Source organism: Bubalus bubalis, chromosome 2, assembly GCF_019923935.1.
Source record: "Bubalus bubalis isolate 160015118507 breed Murrah chromosome 2, NDDB_SH_1, whole genome shotgun sequence".
Classification (NCBI taxonomy): Eukaryota; Metazoa; Chordata; class Mammalia; order Artiodactyla; family Bovidae; genus Bubalus; species Bubalus bubalis.
The window spans coordinates 145743724-145770365 of NC_059158.1; the positions used below are offsets into that span (position 1 = coordinate 145743724).

General features: G+C 40.1%; 1 protein-coding gene across 7 annotated transcripts in view; it reads left to right on the top strand.

The window, feature by feature from the left end:
- PARD3B (par-3 family cell polarity regulator beta) overlaps positions 1-26642 on the top strand; it is a 1152086-nt gene that overhangs the window by 802814 nt on the left and 322630 nt on the right. For all 7 annotated transcript variants that reach the window (XM_025261969.3, XM_044924795.2, XM_044924800.2 and 4 more), the window contains 2 exons: positions 1767-1973; positions 2702-2939. In XM_025261969.3, coding sequence (XP_025117754.1) covers positions 1767-1973; positions 2702-2939 — 445 coding nt within the window. The remainder of the gene's footprint in view (positions 1-1766; positions 1974-2701; positions 2940-26642) is intronic.

A 26642-nucleotide genomic window follows, 5' to 3' on the forward strand; every position in this document is an offset into this window, starting at 1 on the left:
GTACAACTTTGGACAATATAGAGCAGAAAAGGCACAGTGGGGCTTCCTGAAAACAGTTCCCAGCTCCGATGCTTATTAAGTGTGTATCTTTAGACCAGGTATTTCTCTGCCCTCTGCCTGGGTTTCCTCATCTGTAAAATGGGAACAATATTGGCAGTAGCACTACTTCCCTGGTGGCTCAGAGGTTAACGCGTCTGCCTGCAATGTGGGAGACCTGGGTTTGATCCCTGGGTTGGGAAGATCCCCTGGAGAAGGAAATGGCAACCCACTCCAGTACTCCTGCCTGGAGAATTCCATGGATGGAGGAGCCTGGTGGGCTACAGTCCACAGGGTCGCAAAGAGTCAGACATGACTGAGCGACTTAACTTTCACCTTTCAGTACAGGTAAAGCACTTACAACTGGGCTAAGCGCTCTCTTCATTGTTAGCTATTAGCATTATTGTCATTATTTTGACTGTTTTTAACATATTTACAATACATGGGATGGTGTATTTTGTTTTTTAACTCTATGCATGTCTATACAGGCATGACGCCTTTGCTGTACTTCTTTTCTATTCCTTGTACTACCTAGTATTTTTTTAAGCAACTAGTAATAATATTTATGGCAGCAGCATTAGTAGAAGCAAAAATAGTGATCGTAGTAAGAAATGATAGAGCTGTTTACTGAGCCTTACTATATATATATATACTAAGCATTGAAGTAGCTACTTTATGTTCACAATCCATAAGATGTACTCAGTCTGTATCTACTAAAAACTGTAAGGTAGTCTATTTCCAGAAATGCAAGTGTAGCCCCTTCATGACAGTAATCTTTGTAACTGGAGAGGATCGTGAGCTTTGGCCCTGGTGGAAAAGAGCCCTGCTAGAATTCCCTCCATCTTTAAAATAATCCTTGTGCTACTGGTATTTATATAGCCTAATCCTGTTACACACAACTGCGAGCCTGACTGTGGGTGGGAATGGAGATCAAGGCATGAGTGAAAAGTGCCAGGTAACAGAGCAAGACAAACCGTACAAATGAAAAATACTATATATCAAAACACAAATTATTAAACTCCACCTAGGCTTTTTTGGAATATTATATCACGCAAAGAAAATTACCCCATTTCCTAGATAATCAAATAGAAATACATATGGAACAGTAAGCATTGACACAGAAAAGTTGTTTTCTTTCCTTGCTTTGCTTTTTTTGTCGACTAAATAAATTGCATTTACTATACAGGAACAATGCTAGAGTATGATAAAGTGTTTAAGGACAGAAATTAAAATCACTTCAATGCTGTTTGATTTTTGTGCATATTACATTCCTTAATAACTGTAAGAACAATTTTGGAAATAATAAAAGCTACAATGTATGGGAGTGCTTAGAATGAGAACCGTGCAACACTTAGGTGCTCGGTGTGTGTGGCTATGTGAGTGTGTGTATACACACTCTCATACGTATAATCTCTAGAGAGTGCTACAGCTTTTCAAATTCATGTATGTGTGTATGTGCGTGTGCATAAATATATATACATATTTATTCTGTATATAACATGTATTATCAGTTTAAATCTTCCCACATCTTTATAGAAAAGCAACTAAGGCACCAAGAAGTCAAATATTTGCTCAAAGTCACAAAGAGTGGCAAAGCTGAGGTTTAACACCAAGACCCACCCCCTTAACATCCCCACCCCTGCCTTTTGAGATAGAACAACAAGCCTTCCTACTCCATCAGGCTGCCTTATGGGAAGGGTGACCTTTTGCCCTTTTTTCTTTTTTTCCAGATTCTCCTAGCAAAGATTTTGGTCCAACTCTGGGTTTGAAAAAGTCCAGCTCCTTGGAGAGCCTACAGACCGCAGTTGCCGAGGTCAGGAAGAATGAACTTCCCTTCCACCGGCCCCGGCCACACATGGTCCGCGGCCGGGGCTGCAACGAGAGCTTCCGAGCAGCCATTGACAAATCCTACGACGGACCTGAAGAGTTAGAAGCCGGTAGGGCGACACGCTTGCTGAAATGGTTTCTTCCTCTCGTTATTATCAGCGAATCATAGGCACGAATGGGTGCTTAACTACAGGGAAAAATGATTTAAGGATCACAATTATATTTTTGATATTAAAAGTAATTCATTTTCCTGATATGTTTTGCCCTTTGGCTTAATGAACATGGAATTGGATAACGCAATATGCAATTTATTTTACAGGCCAACCACTGAAGAATTGTTCTCCTTCAATTTCCTACAAGGACCAACTGTCATTTGCCCTTAGGGTAGCAGCACTAAGTATGCATTTCTTGACATTCTTATTCAAGTCATTAGAAGCAGCCTCAACCCAAGGACTGACTGCATTAATTGCATTGAAACAGCCGGGTTATAGCTACACTCAGAAACTTCTGGAAATAAACTCACCCTGTTTGTTTCCCAGCATGTCGGCATTCTGAGCTAATCAAGGTTAACAAGCTGCTTTCAGAGAGATCAGCATTTCAGCCCATATCAAACCTTTTATACTCATGGCTAAGCAACCAGGGCCCTCCACTCCCAACAGCAAAAGCCTTGCATAACCAGATTTAGGCAGTTGTCTCTTCAAAGGGTACACGTAGCCACGTGGCAGGGTAGAACTCCTGAGTGCTTTGATTTGTTCTTCTGTATTTTAACTTTTCTTGAAATACTGACAGAGGAGCCCCTGACTATGTGCATTGATTTTTTTTTTTTCCTCTTGTGCAGATGGTCTGTCTGATAGGAGCTCTCACTCTGGTCAAGGAGCTCTGAATTGTGAATCTGCCCCTCAGGGGAACTCTGAGCTAGAAAATGCAGAAAATAAAGCCAGGAAAGTCAAAAAAACGAAAGAAAAGGAGAAGAAGAAGGAAAAGGGCAAATTAAAAGTCAAGGAGAAAAAGCAGAAAGAGGGAAATGAAGATCCAGAAAGGAAAATAAAGAAGAAGGGATTTGGTGCCATGCTAAGGTAGGGACCTGCTTTTGAAGGCAAAGTTGGGTTACTTTGCTTTGGTTTGGTTTTTCTCTCCTGATGAAAATACTCATTTGTGTTCACTCAAAAAAAAAAAAAAAAAAAAAAAAAGGCAAGCTTTCCTTCCTTTTCAGCTAGATGCCTAAAAATCTTTTTTTTATTGAACTATACTTGATTTACATTGGTGTGTTAATTTCTGCTGTACAACAAAGTGATTCGGTTATAAAAGAAGAATATATATATGTGTGTGTGTATATATATATATATATATACACACACACACAGACACAGACACATACACACATACACATTCTTTTCCACTATGGTTTATCACAGGGTATTGGATATTATTCCCTCTGCTGTATAGTAGGACATTGTTGTTTATCCGTTCTCTATATAATGGTTTGTATTCACTAACCCCAAACTCCCAGTCCATCTCTTTCCCACCCTCCCTCATCCTTGGCAATAGCAAGGATGTATATGAGTAACAGACTCTATGTACAGGAGTCTGTTTCTGTCCCATAGATGAATTCATTTGTGTCATATTTTAGATTCCACATATACATGACATCATATATCTGTCTCTTTCTTTCTGACATACCCTGCTTAGTATGATAATCTCTAGTTCTAGCCACGTTGCTGCAAATGGCCTTATTTCATTCTTTTTTATGGCTGAGTAATGTTCCATTGTGTATACATAACACATCTTCTTTATCCATGCATTTGTCAATGGACCTTTCGGTTGTTTTCATCCTTGGCTATTGTGAATAATGCTGCTATGAACATAGAGGTGCATATATGTTTCTGAATTATAGTTTTGAATAGATATATGCCCAGGAATGGGATTGCTGGATCATATGTAGATGCTTAAAAATCTTAACTGGTGATTTTGTGTGCTCCTTTTCTGCAAAGGGAGAAGGAGCCTTCTTGGTTGGCTTCTGACACTGGTGATGGCAGGAAGCTGCCATAAACATGTCTTGCTGGAGGCATGGGTAGTGCCCAGAGCCTTTGGTACCAATGCATTATTTGAGTAAAGAAAATGCTTCTTCGTCAACATAGGGAAAGCAAGAGGTAAAGGCATCTTTTACCTGTGACCTCTAGAATACAGCCTTTGAATTAGAGATGACAGGGTAGATGAACCATACCCCACTCCCACTATGATTCCAGATGTGTCCATGGCCAGGTCTGTGGGCACATCAGCCATCACCTACAGAGGCTCTGTGGTGTAGTGGAGCGGTCATTGCATCTGGAGTCAGAGGGCCTTCATCTGAACCTATCACCTTCCCACACAAAAAGCTGGGCATCACACACGTTAAGTACCATCATACATGTTAAGGCTCCTTGAGCCTTGCTTTCCTCAGTTTCAAAATAAGACTGGTCCACTGTTGTCTAACTCAGTGAGACTGTAAGATGAGATGTCATAGGCAGCCAGTCTATTGACTAGGCATGGCTCAGCAGGGTGCAATCAGAAAACAACTTCAATTCTTCTCCAACAGCTACCTTCATATATGCCGTGTTTATGCTGTCAAGATGTCCACAATTTGATAAAGAAGCACCTCTTTCCATTACTGCCTTTACCTCTATAATTTCCCATGTAAGAAAATCTCAATCTCTACCCTTCTGTTCCATGGGCTGAAGATGAGTCATGGGAGGTGATGGTTGATGGGCCAGTTTTGCATCTCTTATTAAACCCTTAAGAGATGCCTTTCTTAAGAATGCTGAGTGGTATTTGTCATCAGATGTTCTCAGTTAAGGATCTTCAACTGAAATTTTAGTGAAACATAAAGTTCCATTCCATATCTGTTATTCATATATATATATATGAATATATATATTCTCTCTCTCCCTCTCTCCCTCCCTGTGTGTGTGTGTGTGTGTGTGTGTGTGTGTATACGTACATGTGACCTTGAAACTGCAAAGTGACATTTAGGGACACACATAATTTAGACACTGGACAAATCTCTAAAAAAACCCTTGTTTTCCCTGATGGTTTCTATGGTTTTATCTATCCATTTACCAATTAAAATGTTAAACTTGCCCTTATTCTGGGTAACTATCATGACTGCTATTAGATAATCATCCTTGATAATAATGATAACACAGAACTGTAGTATATTTAGATGAGAATCGCCTTTGCAGTTGTGGAGTCCAGAGATTAAAAATGCAGACTGTATTTGTCACTCTGACCCAACCCTGGCTTCTGTGCTTTCTCTCTAGGTAACATTGGGCAAGTTACTTAATCTCGTTCTGTGCCATCTAAAAAATGGGAGTAACAATAAAATCTATTATTATGAGAATTATAGCTGCTTAATTATATGTAACTTGCTTAGAACAGTGCCTGGCAAGTAACAAACATTCAATAAATGTTCATTATCACAGTAAGTAGAATAATGGCTTCCCTAAAGATGTTCATGTCCCAATTTGTAGTTCCTATGAGCATGTTATATTGCCTGGCAAAGGAGAAGTGAGGTTGCAGGTAGAATTGAGTTTTCTGTTCAGCTGGCCTTAGGATAAGGAGATTATCCTGAATTTCCACCAGTGGGCGTATGGCAAGAACAAGGGGTCTTAAAAGTGGAAGAGGAAGGGCTTCCCCGGTGGTACAGTGGATGGCAATCCACCTGCCAGTTTAGGAGACATGGGTTCAATCCGTGTTCTGGGAAGATCCCACGTGCTGCAGAGCATCTAAGCCCATACAATGAGCCTGAGCTCCAGAGCCCGGGAGCCATAACTACTGAAGGTCAGCACCTAGAGCCCATGCTCTGCAGCAAGAGAAGCCACCTCAGTGAGAAGCCCGCATACCACGACTAGAGAAAAAGCCCGTGCAGCAACAAAGTTTCGGCACAGCCAAAATTAAACAGATAAAAAAATTTTAAAAGAAGATGTGACTGTGGAAGATACAGAGAAATGCAATATGTAGCTGGAGGGACTGTGAGCCAAGGACTGTGGGCAGCCTCTAGAAGGTGGGAAGGGCAGAGCAATGGATTCTCTCTGGAGAACTTCCAGATGGGAACACAGCCTGCCAACCCATTAATTTCAGCCCATTTTTGTTGTTTAAGCCACTCAGTATATGGCAGTTTCTGCAGCATCAGTAGAAAAGCATATTGCAAATATCATAATTATTAATACTTCTACAATATTAATTTATAAGGTCAAAAAATCCTCTTTAAAGTGCTAAAGAAAAATACTATAAAGATTTAACTACAGTAGTCTGTAAATAGAAAAACTATTATAGCTTCACATATCCCATTTTCTAGAATATTACTAAATTAAACTTTAACTCTGTATTTTATTTCAGATGATGTGATTTGGCAGGTTCATACTCCACTGCCCAGAATACAGAGCTGGCTCTTCCTGTCGTTGTCCAATGTTTGCTGTGTTTTCCTTTGATAGAAATCACAGGTCCTAGATTCTTGAGACATCTAGTAATTCAGATTTTATTTCCTTACCCTATTTTAGAAAAATTAAGATCTGAAAGGTGGTGTTTGATTTTATCTCTGGTGTAAAAATAGCAACTGTTTTCCGTAGCCTTTTGCATCCGAGTTTGTGAGCATATTGGAGATGCTGCTACATGCACATTTTCAACAACAAAGAACACAAAAGCTGTTACCATTAGCCAACAGACTTTGCTTTAACTCTCATCTGTTGCTCAGATGCTATTGACTTAGTTACTTATTTAAAAAAAAAGATTGATTGCTCTAAGGATCTCAAGGAGTTAGATATGTGGTTTAAATATGTATAATTTTGTTCCGGTATCTGCACTTCAGACACCCTCCTGAACATGGGGCTTTAGTATAGATTGTGTAGCTGTGCCATGTACAATGATACTTGGCCAAGGGCGTGAGCAGGGACCAAATTTCTGCCTCCCTGTCCTTCCCTCACCACACATCATGGAAGTGTAATTGTGGTAGCGGTAGCTTTGCTCTTGCTTGTGGAAAGTTAAGTGCCATGTGCTTTTCTGCTATTCTCTGGTCGCTTTGTGTTGATGCCATGTAATAGCACAGTTTAGCTCAGTTAATTTAACCTATTTCCTATCATTTTGAAAAACTTATGGGAGATCTCATTAATTCATACCTTTATATGTATTGTCCAGCTCCAGTATGCTTTGTTGATTTCAGAATTAGTTCCCTGCAGATTCACCTATGGCTCTTACATAGGCTATGACTTATTGTGGGGAAATATACAGCTTAAGAACCTACCAATTTTGGTAGTTTCCCTCTATACTCTGTTTTACCTACTGTTGAAAGAGAATTTTAGAGGATCAAGGTGCTTACATTATTTTCATTTTGTGTTTTTTGTATTCTTCATGGCACTACCCTGCAGAAAAGACCACCAGTGAGTGGCTCCTTGCAACCAAAGGGTGAAGTCCAAAACCCCTCAATAAACAACCTCATAACTATCAGCCCTATTCCACCTTCCTGGGGTCTAACAGATATTTTCTAAGCACTAAAAACATACATATAATATCCTTTGGCTAAGAAAATCTTGCCCTGTTTATAGTAAAAACTCAAAGTCAGTCCTTGATTTCTTAATTATTTAATAAGCTTGTCAATCCTTATATTCTTGAAACTGAATTCTGTCAGTTTAATTGTGATTGAAATCCATTCCTTTACATCATAGCCACTATCATCTACTCTTGGTATTACAGACCACTCACTTTAAAAGCCTTCAGATGGTCAGCTTGTTCTGGACCTAAATGGAAGGTTTAATGTCCATCAAGTACCTTCTTCTATACCGTTGGTGTGCCCAGGAAGCTTTTTTGATGGATTAACAAAGAACAAAGAGTAAAACCTGCTACTAAGAATTTCATTTCTGTTTTTAGTATTTTGCCCATACTCATTTGATCAGTAACAATCTTGAATGCCTCCTCCTTGTCAAAAGCGTTCATAATTATTCTTCACTTACATCAGATCTGATCAGTCGCTTAGTCATGTCCGACTCTTTGTGACCCCATGAATCACAGCACGCCCGGCCTCCCTATCCATCACGAACTCCTGGAGTTCACTCAAAATCATGTCCATCGAGTCAGTGATGCCATCCAACCATCTCATCCTCTGTTGTCCCCTTCTCTTCCTGCCCCCAATCCCTCCCAGCATCAGAGTCTTTTCCAATGAGTCACCTCTTTGCATGAGGTGGCCAAAGTACTGGAGTTTCAGCTTTAGCATCATTCCTTCCAAAGAAATCCCAGGGCTGATCTCCTTCAGAATGGACTGGTTGGATCTCCTTGCAGTCCAAGGGACTCTCAAGAGTCTTCTCCAACACCACAGTTCAAAAGCATCAATTCTTCGGTGCTCAGCCTTCTTCACAGTCCAACTGTCACATCCATACATGAGCACAGGAAAAACCATAGCCTTGACTAGATGAATCTTTGTTGGCAAAGTAATGTCTCTGCTTTTCAATATGCTATCTAGGTTGGTCATAACTTTCCTTTCAAGGAGCAAGCATCTTTTAATTTCATGGCTGCAGTCACCATCTGCAGTGATTTTGGAGCCTAGAAAAATAAAGTCAGCCACTGTTTCCCCATCTATTTGCCATGAAGTGATGGGACCAGATGCCATGATCTTCATTTTCTGAATGTTGAGCTTTAAGCCAACTTTTTCACTCTCCACTTTCACTTTCATCAACAGGCTTTTGAGTCCCTCTTCACTTTCTGCCATAAGGGTGGTGTCATCTGCATATCTGAGGTTATTGATATTTCTCCCGTCAATCTTGATTCCAGCTTGTGTTTCTTCCAGCCCAGCGTTTCTCATGATGTACTGTGCATATAAGTTAAATAAACAAGGTGACAATATACAGCCTTGACATACTCCTTTTCCTATTTGGAACCATTCTGTTGTTCCATGTCCAGTTCTAACTGTTGCTTCCTGACCTGCATACAGATTTCTCAAGAGGCAGATCAGGTGGTCTGGTATTCCCATCTCTTGAAGAATTTTCCACAGTTTATTGTGATCCACACAGTCAAAGGCTTTGGCATAGTCAATAAAGCAGAAATAGATGTTTTTTCTGGAACACTCTTGCTTTTTCCATGATTCAGCGGATGTTGGCAATTTGATCTCTGGTTCCTCTGCCTTTTCTAAAACCAGCTTGAACATCAGGAAGTTCACGGTTCACATATTCCTGAAGCCTGGCTTGGAGAATTTTGAGCATTACTTTACTAGCGTGGGAGATGAGTGCAATTGTGTGGTAGTTTGAGCATTCTTTGGCATTGCCTTTCTTTGGGATTGGAATGAAAACTGACCTTTTCCAGTCCTGTGGCCACTGCTGAGTTTTCCAAATTTGCTGGCATATTGAGTGCAGCACTTTCACAGCATCATCTTTCAGGATTTGGAATAGCTCAACTGGAATTCTATCACCTCCACTAGCTTTGTTCATAGTGATGCTTTCTAAGGCCCACTTGACTTCACATTCCAGGACGTCTGGCTATAGGTCAGTGATCACACCATCGTGATTATCTGGGTCGTGAAGATCTTTTTTGTACAGTTCTTCTGTGTATTCTTGCCATCTCTTCTTAATATCTTCTGCTTCTGTTAGGTCCATACCATTTCTGTCCTTTATCGAGCCCATCTTTGTATGAAATGTTCCTTTGGTATCTCTGATTTTCTTGAAGAGATCTCTAGTCTTTCCCATTCTGTTGTTTTCCTCTACTTCTCCGCATTGATCGCTGAAGAAGGCTTTCTTATGTCTTCTTGCTATTCTTTGGAACTCTGCATTCACATGTTTATATCTTTCCTTTTCTCCTTTGCTTTTCACGTCTCTTCTTTTCACAGCTATTTGTAAGGCCTCCCCAGACAGCCATTTTGCTGTTTTGCATTTCTTTTCCATAGGGATGGTCTTGATCCCTGTCTCCTGTACAATGTCACGAACCTCATTCCATAGCTCATCAGGCACTCTATCTATCAGATCTAGGCCCTTAAATCTATTTCTCACTTCCATTATATAATCATAAGGGATTTGATTTAGGTCATACCTGAATGGTCTAGTGGTTTTCCCTACTTTCTTCAATTTAAGTCTGAATTTGGCAATAAAGAGTTCATGGTCTGAGCCACAGTCAGCTCCTGGTCTTGTTTTTGCTGACTGTATAGAGCTTCTCCATCTTTGGCTGCAAAGAATATAATCAGTCTGGTTTCAGTGTTGACCATCTGGTGATGTCCATGTATAGAGTCTTCTCTTGTGTTGTTGGAAGAGGGTGTTTGCTATAACCAGTGCATTTTCTTGGCAAAACTCTATTAGTCTTTGCCCTGCTTTGTTCCATATTCCAAGGCCAAATTTGCCTGTTACTCCAGGTGTTTCTTGACTTCCTACTTTTGCATTCCAGTCCCCTATAATGAAAAGGACATCTTTTTTGGGTGTTAGTTCTAAAAGGTCTTGTAGAACCGTTCAACTTCAGCTTCTTCAGAGTTACTGGTTGGGGCATAGACTTGGATTACTGTGATATTGTTTGCCTTGGAAACGAACAGAGATCATTCTGCCGTTTTTGAAATTGCATCCAAGTACTGCATTTCGGACTCTTTTGTTGACCATGATGGCTACTCCATTTCTTCTGAGGGATTCCTGCCCACAGTAGTAGATATAATGGTCATCTGAGTTAAATTCACCCATTCCAGTCCATTTCAGTTCGCTGATTCCTAGAATGTCGACATTCACTCTTGTCATCTCTTGTTTGACCACTTCCAATTTGCCTTGATTCATGGACCTGACATTCCAGGTTCCTATGCAATATTGCTCCTTACAGCATCGGACCTTGCTTCTATCACCAGTCACATCCACAGATGGGTGTTCTTTTTGCTTTGGCTCCATCCCTTCAATCTTTTTGGAGTTATTTCTCCACTGATCACCAGTAGCATATTGGGCACCTACTGACCTGGGGAGTTTCTCTTTCAGTATCCTATCATTTTGCCTTTTCATACTGTTCATGGGGTTCTCAAGGCAAGAATACTGAAGTGGTTTGCCATTCCCTTCTCCAGTGGACCACATTCTGTCAGATCTCTCCACCATGACCCACCCATCTTGGGTTGCCCCACAGGCATGACTTAGTTTCGTTGAGTTAGACAAGGCTGTGGTCCTAGTGTGATTAGATTGACTAGTTTTCTGTGAGTATGGTTTCAGTGTGTTTGCCCTCTAATGCCCTCTTGCAACACCTACGGTCTTACTTGGGTTTCTCTTACCTTGGGCGTGGGGTATCTCTTCACGGCTGCTCCAGCAAAGCGCAGCCATTGCTCCTTACCTTGGACGAGGGATATCTCCTCACTGCCACCCCTCCTGACCTTCAATGTGGGATATCTCCTCTAGGCCCTCCTGCGCCCATGCAGCCACGGGTCCTTGGACGTGGGGTACTTACATAACCACCATTTAATAAGGGCCTTCTTTGCATCAGACTTCCCTGATACAAACAGAGACCTGCAATGCGAGAGACCTGGGTTTGATCCCTGGGTCAGGAAAATCCCTTGAGAAGGGAATGGCAACCCACTCTAGTATTCTTGCCTGGAGAATTCCATGGAGAGAGGAGCCTGGCAGGATACAGTTCATGGGACACGACTGAGCAACTAACACTTTCACTTGCATCAGGCACTGTTCTAGGCACTGGGCATACAGCGATATATCGCTTCTTTAATGGTACTTTTTTTAATCTTCACAAGGGAGGGAAGAATCAGAGACTTTTTAATTTCTTGTGGTGAGTTTAAATCAAAACAAAACATCATACAACATGTGAACTGCCTGTAACAGTGAATTTCCCATGGAGTGATGGGATGTTTGCCTAGGATACATACAACTTGAAGGAATCAGCAGTCAATTTATATGGTGCTGAACAAGATCTCCAGGCCATGGCTCTTGTGGAATTTATATCTCAGTGAGGGAGAGAAAAATGAACAATTCACTCAAAATCACTGAGATTATTTCAGGCTGTAGTAGGTGCTAAGAAAAAGGTAAAATCAGAAGAGATGGTATCATTGCACCCTTAGCAACTGTCTACCAGCCTGACAGAGTGTGTACCTGCCCAGGCCACACTGAATTTCCAGCAGCTACATTATCAGAACTTAGCACACCAGGGTACTCATGCCAGATCACTTTATGTCTGCTTTTTTTTTTTAAACATATGAGCATGGGAAGATTATTTTTAAACCAATTTCATATAAAGCTGTAACAGAGAGTCAACCCAAATTGTATCTGTTTTAGTACATATGATACCTGAAGTATCATTTTCAAGGTGATGATACTTCATACCTGATATAAACATTTTGAAGGCATGTGGTCTGTGATCTGAATGGTGAACTTGATTTGTAGCTGTTTATATTAACTCTGTTTCTCCCAGCCCACCAGTTGGATATTTTTTTATTATTTCATCTTAACCCAGCTAATGCACGTATACACTGGTTTAGTTTCTACAACAAAATACCTAAATCATGAACCCTAATGACAAAGGTATTTTTTAGAACACAGAGGAAAAACTTTTATTCCTAAGCTTTGCAAATGGGAAAGCATCTGTTTCATCCATTTTATACCAAAATAGACTACAAGCATGCCTCGTTTTATTGTACTTCACTTATTTTGCTTTGGAGATGCTGTAATTTTTACAAATTGAAGGTTTATGACAACCCTGCATTGAGCAAGTCTATCGGTGTCATTTTTCAAATAGCATTTGTTCAGTTCATTTCTTTGTGTCACATTTTCATCATTCATGCAATAGTTCAGGCTTTTTTGTTATTATTTATCTGTTATGGTGATCTCTGATGATCGTTAGCCTATTTTAGCAATAAAGTATATTTTAATTAAGGTGTGCATTGTTTCTTAGACATAATGCTATTGCACATTTAATAGACCACAGTATACTATAAACGGGGCTTCCCTGATAGCTCAGCTGGTAAAGAATCCACCTGCAATGCAGGAGACCCCGGTTCAATTCCTGGGTTGGGAAGATCCACTGGAGAAGGGATAGGTTACACACGCCAGTGTTTCTGGGCTTCCCTTTGTGGCTCAGCTGGTAAAGAATCAGCCTACAATGTAGGAGACCTGGGTTGGGAAGGCTACCCACTCCAGTATTCTGGCCTAGAGAATTCCATGGACTGTATAGTCCATGGGGTCACAAAGAGTCAATTACTTTCACTTTCATACTATAAACATAACTTTTATATGCCCTGGGAAGCCAAAAAAGTTGTGTGACTTGTTTTAATGTGATATCATTGCCGTAATCTGGAACCAAACCCACAATATCTGCCTGTAAATATCTTATTGAAACTAGGGAAGCTCTATATTATGACATCTGCTGTGAATTATTTAAAAGAGAATACTCCTACACACACACACACACACACACACACGCACACACACAGACACCCTTGTCCACCACCACAAACAACCCAGACATCACTGCCATCAAATTAACTCTTAACTGAGTTGAAAATCTGCCAGTTACAAGCTCTGTGGCCTTCATTAATCCCTCGGAGTCTCAGTCTACTCATAAGTAAACTGGGGATAATAATGTATACTCTCTGAATTGTTGTGAAGTTTAAGTTCAGCAGTTTCTATGAGCAAAACACTCAGTGTGGTTCCTGGCCTAGTAGATTTCCTTTCTTGTCTTCCATCAAGGGACCAAACCTCAGACAGCCAACCCTCAGATACTGCCTTTCACTTGTAACCCACTAAATTTTGCTTTCATTTTTCTCTTTCCCTCTAATTGCTGTTGTGTATTTCAGGCGGACATGCTGTCTTAAGCCTGAACAGTTTTGTGTAGGAAACTCTAAGAAGTAATGATAAAACTGAAATCATTCACTCATTTATATTTTATAAACTTTGGGTCACCCCCTTCTAAATGTAACCATGAACTATTTTCAAAGGTTATTTCATCTCTTAATGATGAATTAACTTCATATCAAATTAAGTCAGCAAAACTTTCTATTGCTAAATACAAATAGAAAATGAACTCAGATGGAGAATAATTTTTTTGTTTTGTTTTGCTTTCCTTTTTTTTTTTTTTCCTTTGTCTAGTATTTCAGACCAGAATGTATGGATGGGTTTCAGACTTGATATTCTTAACGCATGGCTCAGAGTTATTTCATTGGACTGCCTTGGAAGTTGTCTTATAATACATGACCCATAAAGATACATTTTGACTTGATTTTTAAATTAGGTTAGATAGACTGAATACTTAAGTCTCCAGGGAGCATGACATACCTGTCATACTTTCTTCTCCTTACCTTGATCCCATAATGGCTGTTACAGGTCTCGTGTACAATAACTGTAATGCACTCATGCCCGTCATTACCTCTTTCCAGATACTGGTTGTGAAGTGTCTGGTTATCCCTGCAACTTTATGGGTATGAAGGGTAACCTATCTTATGCAGCCAGGCCAGGGAAATTGTAACAGTCATTTCCCCAAAGGCAAAAGGCCCACCACAGACTAGCGTTAAGGCGCTTGGTTTCATGAAGTAGAGGCCAGTTGGAAACATGAAATTTCAGATGAAAAATGAAAGCCAGAGTAGGTCAAAGTTCATAATTCAGCTTCCAGCTGGATATAGAAATACATTGAAAACACAGAGATTTGTAGATCAGGGTAAAATGGTTGCATATATTAAATCTGAAAGAAATATAGGACTGTGACAAAAATAAATAAATAAATTTGCATGTCAAAGGCTACTCATGGTGCAGCCATCCATTCTCCTCCATGGCTGCCTCTGATTGCTGATTGCCGAGGGAAAGAAAGAGAAGCTGAAAGCACATTGGAATGTGGTTAGGCTCACTTTTTGCCTCTTTGGTAACTCTGAATTTTCTCACCTCACCATCCATCTTAAATTATTTAAGTTTCTCTTCCGCAGTATGAGCCATGAATATTTCGTTTCTTGGTTTGTTAATTTGCCAATTTTCCTTTGAGCTAAGTGCCCCAGCAATTTTAATTTTTCATTCAAGTTGGGAAGAGCAATGACCCCTGTTTTTTTCATTATTATTATCACAGGCGTAGACTCAGAATGCTCCTTTTTACGGCCAGCAGTGTTGAGCCCATAATGGAATTGCAAAGTAGAGAATATAATATACTGATATTGACTTCCATTAAACCCAGTGGTGTGATAGCTGATAATATTTATATATTTATGTATCATACATCCTGGCTTTTGTTCGTTTGCAACTAAGCACCAGAGGGGAAAATTAGCATCATAATATGAGTAGATTGTGAACAGGAGAATACAAAGAATTGGAGAAGGGAGTCTTTATGAATAGGGCAAGTGATATAAGATGATGAAAAAAGATGCAAGCATGGTACCTAAAAAGTATAAGTGCAATTTGGATCAAACACATTTAGGACTGCTTGGTCAGCATTTATTTCTTAACTAAAAGACGACCCAGAGACAGACAGGCTACTCTGATAGACTGAGTTCAGACAAATGAACTGCTATGGTGCCCAGCATGCAGAGTTTGTTTGGTGTCTTGACTTTAATAATTTTTTTTTGACTGTTAAGTATGTCTACAAATATTTGTCATTCTTTTTTTCTGGGGGAGGGTGTGAGTATGTGTTCAGTGGAGGAGTGAGGGGCATTGATGGAGTTCATTAATATAAAAGTGCACGGGTAGCTTGTTTTCAAACTCATTTTAAAAGCTGATTGCTGTTCATCGCCTTCCCCTCCTACCCTATGTAAGTTTGATTACTTGGTAGTTCTGTTTATGGGTGTCCAAGGCAAGATGATTTTCTCATACATATCACATTAAAAAATGACCACGTAGAATGTCAACCAAAAGGCTACTTGTTTAATTAGGGTTCCCTTCTCCTCTTAATGTGCATGCATAGCGCCCATTAACGTTAATGTGAATTACAAAAGAGTACTGAAGAAGAATAGGCAGTTTACCTCGGTCCTTCTCTTGGATAATGAGGTTTAGATTTCTTAACAGATCAGAACAAAAGTCCAGTGGAAAAAATTGGCTTAACTTTTAAAGAAATTGATATGCTAAAAAGAACTTTCACAAGCACTAAAGTGGAAGCTACACGTTAATAAACTTCATTAGCATCTAAGGTGAAATATAATCATTTAAAATGCTGGATTAATAAAATGCAAAGGATTTCCTAATGGACTCATTTGCATACTCATATTAAATAACTAATAAAACATATTAACAACAGTTTTATTCATGTATATAAACACTGATAAGTTCCTCGTTGAGGCTGTATTTGCTAATTTGCTTTGTACCATGTCCAGCACAATGTCATGTCCTTGTAGGATGTTTACTTAATACTATTAGATAATGACATGTATAGATTTAATCATTTGCATGGAGGAAAAATGGAATTAGTTCTTTACTTAGCACCTTTTATCTGAGCACCTCAATGTGATTTACTAACATCCATCTTCCAGATGCATGGGAGATGAACTGGGCAAGTAGTAAAGAATGAGACTGGAGAAGTGAGACAGCCTACCTGGAGACAGACTTTGAACTGATAACAATACCAAGACCCCTCTTGATCACTGCTTCTATTGTATTAGCATTTAAACATTCGTTGACACCAGCCATAATTCTGTGTATACTTTCATACACATGAGATATACAAGTATTATTAGGTCCCACATCTAGAATTTTCATCTTAACCATGCTAAATAGCATCCACCAGAATTTTGGAGACAGTCCAGTTTTGTTTCTCCAGCTAGCTGCTGGTCATTTCTGCATGGTGGCCCAGCCTCACCTCAGCTTCAACATGTCTGAAATCTATTTCATCATTCATGCATCTAAGTCACAAGTTCATCCTGACTCCCTTGATTCTGTCTGAGATCCTGCCAGGAATCCCATGACATCCGGGATGCCTCCCTCTTCCTATTCCCATTCTTCCATCATCCAGCAATCCTGTTGATACTCACAAAATGCTGTCTCTTCCATTTGGATCTGGTTTTTTTTTTTCCATTTCTACTGCCATACTCTTAATTACCATGTTTGTTTGCTATGGCTAGACTGCTTCCATAGATGCCTAACCAATTTGCATGCTTTCTTCCTTTCTTCATTCCAGTTCATCCCAGGCATGACCACCATTCATTCAGTTATCAGACATTCAATGAACACCTTGTGCCCTCAGATATGATATAGAACAGTGGCAAAGAGCAGAGCCTCCAGAATCATTCTGTTTAGGTTCAAATCCCAGCTCTGTTTCTTTCAACAACTACTTAACCACTCTGCACTTCAATTTTCTCCTTTGTGTGATGATTCCCAATTATGTGCTGCTGCTACTGCTAAGTCACTTCAGTCGTGTCCGACTCTGTGCGACCCCATAGACGGCAGCTCACCAGGCTCCCCCGTCCCTGGGATTCTCCAGGCAAGAACACTGGAGTGGATTGCCATTTCCTTCTCCAATGCATGAAAGTGAAAAGTGAAAGTGAAGTCGTTCAGTCGTGTCTGATTCAGTGACCTCATGGACTGCAGCCTACTAGGCTCCTCTGTCCATAAGATTTTCCAGGCAAGAGTACTGGAGTGGGGTGCCATTGCCTTCTCCATCCCAATTATCTAGTAGTTCTCAAAAATCCAGCTGTACTCTAGAGTCATCAACAGAGCTTATTAAAGTTATGAATCACTGGACTTCATCATCAGAGATTCTGATTCATTAGTTCTAGACTAGGACCTGGGATTCCCTGATGTTTCTTTTGCATCCAACCCCAGGAACCTCCATTTGGGAACTACTGACTCATTAAAATAAAATTAGTTTGGCTTTTAGTAGCCTCTATATTCTTATTCCAGTTTCTTTTTTTTCTATTAAAAAATTTTGGCTGCCCTGCCTGGCCCACAGTTTCTTAGTTTCCCAACCAGGTTTTGAACCTGCACCCCCCTGCAGTGGACAGGAAGAGTCTTAACCACTGGACTGCCAAGGATGTCCCTCCAGCTTATTTTTCTATCATTGATTTTTCTTGTTCCTTTCTGCAAACTCACCACTCCAGCCAGATTGCTCACTGTTACCCTCAAACAAGCTTTATGGAGCCCTAAGTTGCCCCTCTCTTGAGCTGATCCCTCTTCCTTCTCTCTGAGTCCTCCCAGGCCTCTGAACACACCTTCAGCCCCATTTCCATGGTCCTTCTTTGACCTGCATGTCTCTCTTTCTCATCAATACTTTTATAGTTCGTGTCTCCTCATTCAGTACTTCCCATAGGCTGACTTGGCTTTTAGTTTGGGTTTTACATGTTTGTCTCATGTTCTCAGTGGGATTGTAAATTCCTTTAAACAAACTGACTTTCTCATCATACTTTTCACAGTGTTGGCCTTTAATAAGGTTGTGCTGATTGGCTGGCTTATATGATGTGCTAATTGGAGTAGACTTATTTGAATATTAATGTGTAGTGCCCTTTAGTCATTCTAGATAATAGTATTGAAAATAATGAAAATAGTGGAAGTGGGCCAAAAATCAGAAAGAGGGCAAACTGTATTAGGAGTTTTGTTTTTTTTTTTTCCTCCTTGAAGTAAATGTTGAAGGATGAGTTAACTGGTAATAATAACCAGCTGTTCACCATTGCCATTGAGGACAGGGCTAGAGATATTGAGCCAAAATCACTATCAGAAAAACACATGAGGTTAGATATAAAAAAGAAGATGATTGTTAAGCACTGGAATGAGGTTTCTGAATAGGTTATGGAATTGACCTCCCTAACAGTAGGAAAGATGAATATCCATCTAAAATGGTATGAAAAAATTAGCCAATCAGTTCATTACCTTGGTGTCTATTAAATGTTACTCTGGGGAAATTCAGAAAAAGATATACAACATGAACCCTTTACTTAAACTTACTATCTAATTAAGATAACCCATAAATATGAAATTACTAGCAATGAAAATAGGATTTAAAATGAAAAGCCAAATTGTGAAGCTAGGATCATAGTTGTGGTTCGAATTCAGCTGTATACCTCTAACCCCTGTCTACCTCTCCATTCCTAAAAAAACAAACCCAAGCCTTTTTTCAATAAATAAGTTTTGAACATATCTTTTTTTTTTTTTTTTAATTTTAGAGTTTAGATTTATTTAGGGCCATTTGCACATGTTCATAGAATAGTTTACCCCCACAAATGACAAGACAGCTCCCCTTCAGCGAGTCCCTATATTCTGCCTTACTTATAGCAAGAGGATAACATTAAACATGGAAGCTTTTGATTTGTGGCACCAGATGATGGTCTACACAGGACAGCCTTCAAAAGCTACAATTAGGGATCCACCTAGCTTTTCAGCAATACAAGCTCGATTGAGGTTTTCTGGCCTATTTGCTTGACATTTGTGTTTTATGCCTTGGAACTTCTTTCAGATGGCATCCTTGGAGCTCGCATAGATCATTTTACTCTTCAGAGGAGATAGTTGTGGTGCCCACAGGAAAAACATCAACTCCTCTTTTCTGGATTCCTTTGTTTCAAAGCCTGTATTATACAGAGCATATCAACAATCTTTTTCAGGAAGCATCCTCACAAAATGCTTCAAAGGATCGGTTTTGGTGACACCAACATCTCCCACCAAGAACATATCTTTCCATACTGATTTTTTAGGTTAAGTGGAGCAGTCCCCAGTCTTTTTTGAAATAATTTATTCAATGCTATTGACCAAGCAACAACAAGGAACACAACAAACATGTTGAAAGTAAAACCAATCTGTTATTTCTTTTCTTTGCTGAGATTTCTTTCATTCATACAACAAATATTGATTGTCAAATGAGTGTTGTTTTCAGTTTGAAGATAACGACAGTAAACAAGTCAGATATATTCTCTTGCTACACTTTCCTTAAAGTGTGGAAGGGTTTTATTAAAGTGACAGAAACTTCATTAAACTCCTTTTAAATAACCAGAGCATCCCTGAATTCCATAAAATTATGGTTAAAACATTTGCAGTGTACTTAGTAAAAATATCAAAAATGAAATGTCTCAATATCTAAACTTAGCTGTGTAACTGCCTTCTTGAATGGAAGTTTTTCTCTGCCTGAGAGATATGTACTTTTTGTTGTTGTTCAGTCACTAAGTTATGTCCAACTCTTTATGACCCCACTGACTGAAGCATACCAGGCTTCCCTATCCTTCACTGTTTTCTGGAGTTTGCTCAAACTCATGCCCATCAAATCAGTGATGCCATCCAACCATCTCATCCTCTGTGGTCTCCTTCTTCTCCTGCCTTCAATCTTTCCCAGCATCAGGGTCTATTTGTCATATATATTTGCAATACATGTATAAATTATCATTGTGATCATCAACTACTTGACTGTTGGCTGAAAATGATAAAAATATATGTCTGTAGACTTAAACAGATAAAGATTGAAATCTGAAAAGTCAGTTTCACAGGTGAATTGGAGGAAATAGCCCAGACTGTTAACCTTTACCCTGCCAAAGTAGGAAATCTAATTAGAGGCAAACAGAAAAATTTGGCCTTTATTTTGTGTGTGTGTGTGTGTGTGTGTGTGTAATAAAGTTTTATTAAAGTATAAAGCAGATAGAGAAAGCTTCTGACATAGGCATCAGAAGGGGGCAGAAAGAGTACCCACTTGCTAGTGTTAACAATGAAGTTATATAATCCAAAGAATATCTGGAGGTTGTAAAGACCTCATCAGACCTACTCCCATAATTTACATTTTAAGATAACACTGTCCTCAGGCAAGATACATCCTTGTAAAGACCAGGTCTACTCCCATAATTTACATTTTAAGATAATAGAAGGTTTAATCCAAAGACTGTCCTCAGGTAGGATACATTATTGTTATACAATCCTAAGGAATGTGGAGAAGGAAAAAAGTTTGTCCTTTCTTCCTCCTTGATAATTCTAGACCCCTCTCTCCTTGGGGACCCCTAGACTCCCTATCAACCTGCCTAGGAAATGACTCTCTCATTCCCCCCTTTTCTTTTAGGAGAATTATGTTGCCTAGGGAAAAGGGGCGTCGTTCTCATTCCATAACTACTTCCGAGCTGACAAGGGGTGTTGTCCCTAAATTGGTGAGGCAACATATTCTCCTAATCCTCATATTGAGGATATCTGATCCAGGGGCCCCAAATAGTAGTTGGAGGAAGCTACAGCAGTAGCAGGAGTTTGAGCAACAATTTGTAACTTAAAAGCTTTCATGCGGCTAGAAACAAATCCAGTTATACAATTACAGATGCAGGGAGCAAACAGCAAGAACAAAACAACCAGAATTATTGTAATTAAGATAGTTGTCCACCATGGGGAACTAGTTAACGTCTCCCAAAGTGAGGCAATTGAAGCTTCAGGAGTATCCATGGTCCTAATCATCTTGTTCATGTGGTTAGTAAAATGAGTAACATTCGTGCAACATTTTCATGCTCAGTGTGTTATTTGGTCTATGTTGAGGTGTCCAGGTTATTCTAGTTTGAGCACTGAGAAACCCATCCCAGAGAATCTCCTCATTTTAAGCAAATTGGGTGAGTGGATCACCCTAGTTTGCATTCCCATTAGATCTGGTGATCCTCACTTTCCCTCCCCACCTTTTGTTTCTGTGCCGCTAGGTAGTCATAACTACATAACATAGTGAGAGTTGGACCATAAAGAAAGCTGAGCACTGAAGAATTGATTCTTTTGAACTGTAGTGGTGGAGAAAACTCTCGAGAGTCCCTTGGACTGCAAGATCAAACCAGTCAATCCTAAAGGAAATCAACCCTGAATATTCATTGGAAGGACTAATGCTGAAGCTGAAGCTGCAATACTTTGGCCACCTGATGTGAAAAACTGACTCCTTAGAAAAGACCCTGATGCTGGGAAAGATTGAAGGCAGGAGGAGAATGGGACGACAGAGGATGAGAAGGTTGGATGGTATCACCACCTCGATGGACATGAGTTTGAGCAAGCTCCAGGAGTCGGTGATGGACAGGGAGGCCTGGCATGCTGCAGTTCACAGGGTCACAAAATCAACACAACTGAGCGACTGAACTGAACTGAACTGATGTAGTCATAAAAGTTCTTTGAAAAGCAAAACTGAAAAGTAATTTTAATACTACTAATTTAAAATATTTATGCTACAAATAGAATATGTATATAAAAGAGCAAAAGGTATACATGAAAACTTGAGTGTACTCTTCCATTGTCTTAGTTTTTTTGTGCTTGTCTATATCTGAACCTCTCTCTAGTCTCCTAAGGCTTTCTTAGTATCTGAAAAAAAGCCACTTAGCCCCAGAAATCAAAGTAGAAATGTTTCAGCAGAGAATGACTAAAAGCAGCACCCCACGTGCCCACAAAAGAATTCTTTAAACCATTATGTAATTCAAGACTCAAGAGAAAGCTAGAGGGTACATCGACCAGAAATAACGGTTTGCAACTGTGATTGCTGACAAAATCACCAGTGAACAGTAAAAACCCTAATTCTGGGGCTTTTGGTATTAGTCCTCCCATTGATAGGTTTCTTCTCCCCCAGGGACTGTAATTTTCCACTTTAAATTTGAACTCTAGTCAATGTATAGTAGAAAATCAATAACATGAATTTGTTCTGCCTTCCTTTTTGCCTCCTGGAATTTTCAGAGTATGTGAAAGAAGAGGTTTTATGATGAAGATGGACTATAAAACGAAAGCAGTGACTTTGACCAATATTCTAGATTTTTGACCAAGACACATACCCTAGACTACCCATCTCCTCCATGCTCCTGCCATTCCCTCTTTATCTCCATTCTTCCAGGGTATTTAATGTCCACTGTGATATGATTACTGACGCATTTTTGTAAAGACTTTCCAGCAAATTAATTGGAATTTGCTATCTAAATATCTTCCTATTTATTCTTCCTTCTCCATTTACTTTTGTTTTACTAATTTCAGTTGCAACTTCCTCCCCCATGTTATGACTTGAGTAGAGAAAAGTAAAGGAAGAAACTCACAACAACACAAGCATAATCAATAAACCTAAGCATTCAGTGTATACAGATGATCGTTTTTGCGTTGTTAAAAATTAGTAAGATTGCCAAGGAACCTCGGCAGCAGATAACAGATGTGGCGATCCAGTAGGTTGCCCTCACTTCCTCAGGCAGACTCAGCTCCTTCCCCTGACAGTTTGACTCCTTTGGTCAGCCTTCTGAAGCCAGCTCACCCAGCTCCTTTTCAATCTCAACATGCTAAGGCCGCACTTTGTGGAAAAGTCTGATTATTCTGGACTTGCCTTGGAACAGTAGTTTCCACAGATCTTGTATCATCTTGGGCACGAAAACCACCTGCTAAGAATTGTTCTTTTCCCTGTATCTCTGCCTTGACTTCATTCTCCCTCTCTTTGTCTTTCCTTCGTGTCTTCTCATAAAGGTAACCCAGTTCTCAGGTTCCTCCAGGTCCTTGTCTCCTGAATAAAACTCAGAAATAGATTGATTATCAGCAGTCTCTCCTCCAACCCTGGTCAGCTTTGTGTAATTGCTCTTCACTTTGGGTTTCCGGTAGCCCCACCACAGAACTTAGTAAACTATGGAGCTCTGAGTAGCTATGACTTTTAAACGAAGTGCTACCTTCCCTACCAAGATAACCTTACTCTGGAGTCTGCCTGGTAGCACTGCCTCATACATTTGGTCCTCTGTAGAGCCCATGGCCTGATGGGATTCCAACCCCATCATCTTAGACATCCCTGGTATAATGAAACTTAGTTTCTCTGACAGGTCACACCCACAACACTAGCTCTCGGCTCCATCTTCAGCCTCATATGTCTCAGATCAGATCAGATCAGTCCCTCAGTAGTGTACGACTCTTTGTGACCTCATGAATCGCAGCACGCCAGGCCTCCCTGTCCATCACCAACTCCCAGAGTTCACTCAGACTCAAGTCCATTGAGTCAGTGATGCCATCCAGCCATCTCATCCTCTGTCGTCCCCTTCTCTTGCCCCCAATCCCTCCCAGCATCAGAGTCTTTTCCAATGAGTCAACTCTTCACATGAGGTGGCCAAAGTACTGGAGTTTCAGCTTTAGCATCATTCCTTCCAAAGAAATCCCAGGGCTGATCTCCTTTAGAATGGACTGGTTGGATCTCCTTGCAGTCCAAGGGACTCTCAAGAGTCTTCTCCAGCACCACAGTTCAAAAGCATCAGTTCTTCAGCGCTCATCCTTCTTCACAGTCCAACTCTCACATCCATACATGACCATAGGAAAAACCATAGCCTTGACTAGACAGACCTTTGTTGGCAAAGTAATGTCTCTGCTTTTGAATATGCTATCTAGGTTGGTCATAACTTTCATTCCAATGAGCAAGTGTCTTTTAATTTCATGGCTGCAGTCACTATCCGCAGTCATTTTGGAGCCCAGAAAAATAAAGTCTGACACTGTTTCCACAGTTTCCCCATCTATTTCCCATGAAGTGGTGGCACCAGATGCCATGATCTTTGTTTTCTGAATGTTGAGCTTTAAGCCAACTTTTCCACTCTCCACTTTCACCTCCATCAAGAGGCTTTTTAGTTCCTCTTCACTTTCTGCCATAAGGGTGGTGTCATCTGCATATCTGAGGTTATTGATATTTCTCCCAGCAGTCTTGATTCCAGCTTGTGTCTTCCAGTCCAACGTTTCTCATGATGTACTCTGCATACAAGTTAAATAAACAGAGTGACAATATACAGCCTTGACGTACTCCTTTTCCTATTTGGAACCAGTCTGTTGTTCCATGTCCAGTTCTAACTATTGCGTCCTGACCTGCATACAAATTTCTCAGGAGGCAGATCAGGTGGTCTGGTATTCCCATCTCTTGAAGAATTTTCCACAGTTTATTGTGATCCACACAGTCAAAGGCTTTGGCATAGTCAATAAAGCAGAAATAGATGTTTTTCTGGAACTCTCTTGCTTTTTCCATGATTCTGCGGATGTTGGCAATTTGATCTCTGGTTCCTCTGCCTTTTCTAACACCAGCTTGAACATCAGGAAGTTCACGGTTCACATATTGCTGAAGCCTGGCTTGGAGAATTTTGAGCATTACTTTCCTAGCATGTGAGATGAGTGCAATTGTGCGGTAGTTTGAGCATTCTTTGGCATTGCCTTTCTTTGGGATTGGAATGAAAACTGACCTTTTCCAGTCCTGTGGCCACTGCTGAGTTTTCCAAATTTGCTGGCATATTGAGTGCAGCACTTTCACAGCATCATCTTTCAGGATTTGGAATAGCTCAACTGGAATTCTATCACCTCCACTAGCTTTGTTCGTAGTGGTGCTTTCTAAGGCCCACTTGACTTCACATTCCAGGATGTCTGGCTGTAGGTCAGTGATCACACCATCGTGATTATCTGGGTCGTGAAGATCTTTTTTGTACAGTTCTTCTGTGTATTCTTGCCATCTCTTCTTAATATCTTCTGCTTCTGTTAGGTCCATACCATTTCTGTCCTTTATCGAGCCCATCTTTGCATGAAATGTTCCTTTGGTATCTCTGATTTTCTTGAAGAGATCTCTAGTCTTTCCCATTCTGTTGTTTTCCTCTATTTCTTTGCATTGATTGCTGAAGAAGGCTTTCTTATGTCTTCTTGCTATTCTTTGGAACTCTGCATTCAGATGTTTATATCTTTCCTTTTCTCCTTTGCTTTTCACATCTCTTCTTTTCACAGCTATTTGTAAGGCCTCCCCAGACAGCCATTTTGCTTTTTTGCATTTCTTTTCCATGGGGATGGTCTTGATCCCTGTCTCCTGTACAATGTCACGAACCTCATTCCATAGCTCATCAGGCACTCTATCAGATCTAGGCCCTTAAATCTATTTCTCACTTCCATTATATAATCATAAGGGATTTGATTTAGGTCATACCTGAATGGTCTAGTGGTTTTCCCTACTTTCTTCAATTTAAGTCTGAATTTGGCAATAAGGAGTTCATGGTCTGAGCCACAGTCAGCTCCTGGTCTTGTTTTTGCTGACTGTATAAAGCTTCTCCATCTTTGGCTGCAAAGAATATAATCAATCTGATTTCAGTGTTGACCATCTGGTGATGTCCATGTATAGAGTCTTCTCTTGTGTTGTTGGAAGAGGGTGTTTGCTATGACCAGTGCATTTTCTTGGCAAAACTCTATTAGTCTTTGCCCTGCTTCATTCCGTATTCCAAGGCCAAATTTGCCTGTTACTTCAGGTGTTTCTTGACTTCCTACTTTTGCATTCCAGTCCCCTATAATGAAAAAGACATCTTTTTTGGGTGCTAGTTCTAAAAGGTCTTGTAGGTCTTCATAGAACCGTTCAACTTCAGCTTCTTCAGAGTTACTGGTTGGGGCATAGAGTTGGATTACTGTGATATTGAATGGTTTGCCTTGGAAACGAACAGAGATCATTCTGTCGTTTTTGAGATTGCATCCAAGTACTGCATTTCGGACTCTTTTGTTGACCATGATGGCTACTCCATTTCTTCTGAGGGATTCCTGCCCGCAGTAGTAGATATAATGGTCATCTGAGTTAAATTCACCCATTCCAGTCCATTTCAGTTTGCTGATTCCTAGAATGTCGACATTCACTCTTGCCATCTCTTGTTTGACCATTTCCAATTTGCCTTGATTCATGGACCTGACATTCCAGGTTCCTATGCAATATTGCTCTTTACAGCATCAGACCTTGCTTCTATCACCAGTCACATCCACAGCTGGGTATTGTTTTTGCTTTGGCTCCATCCCTTCATTATTTCTGGAGTTATTTCTCCACTGATCTCTAGTAGCATATTGGGCACCTACTGACCTGGGGAGTTTCTCTTTCAGTATCCTATCATTTTGCCTTTTCATACTGTTCATGGGCTTCTCAAGGCAAGAATACTGAAGTGGTTTGCCATTCCCTTCTCCAGTGGACCACATTCTGTCAGATCT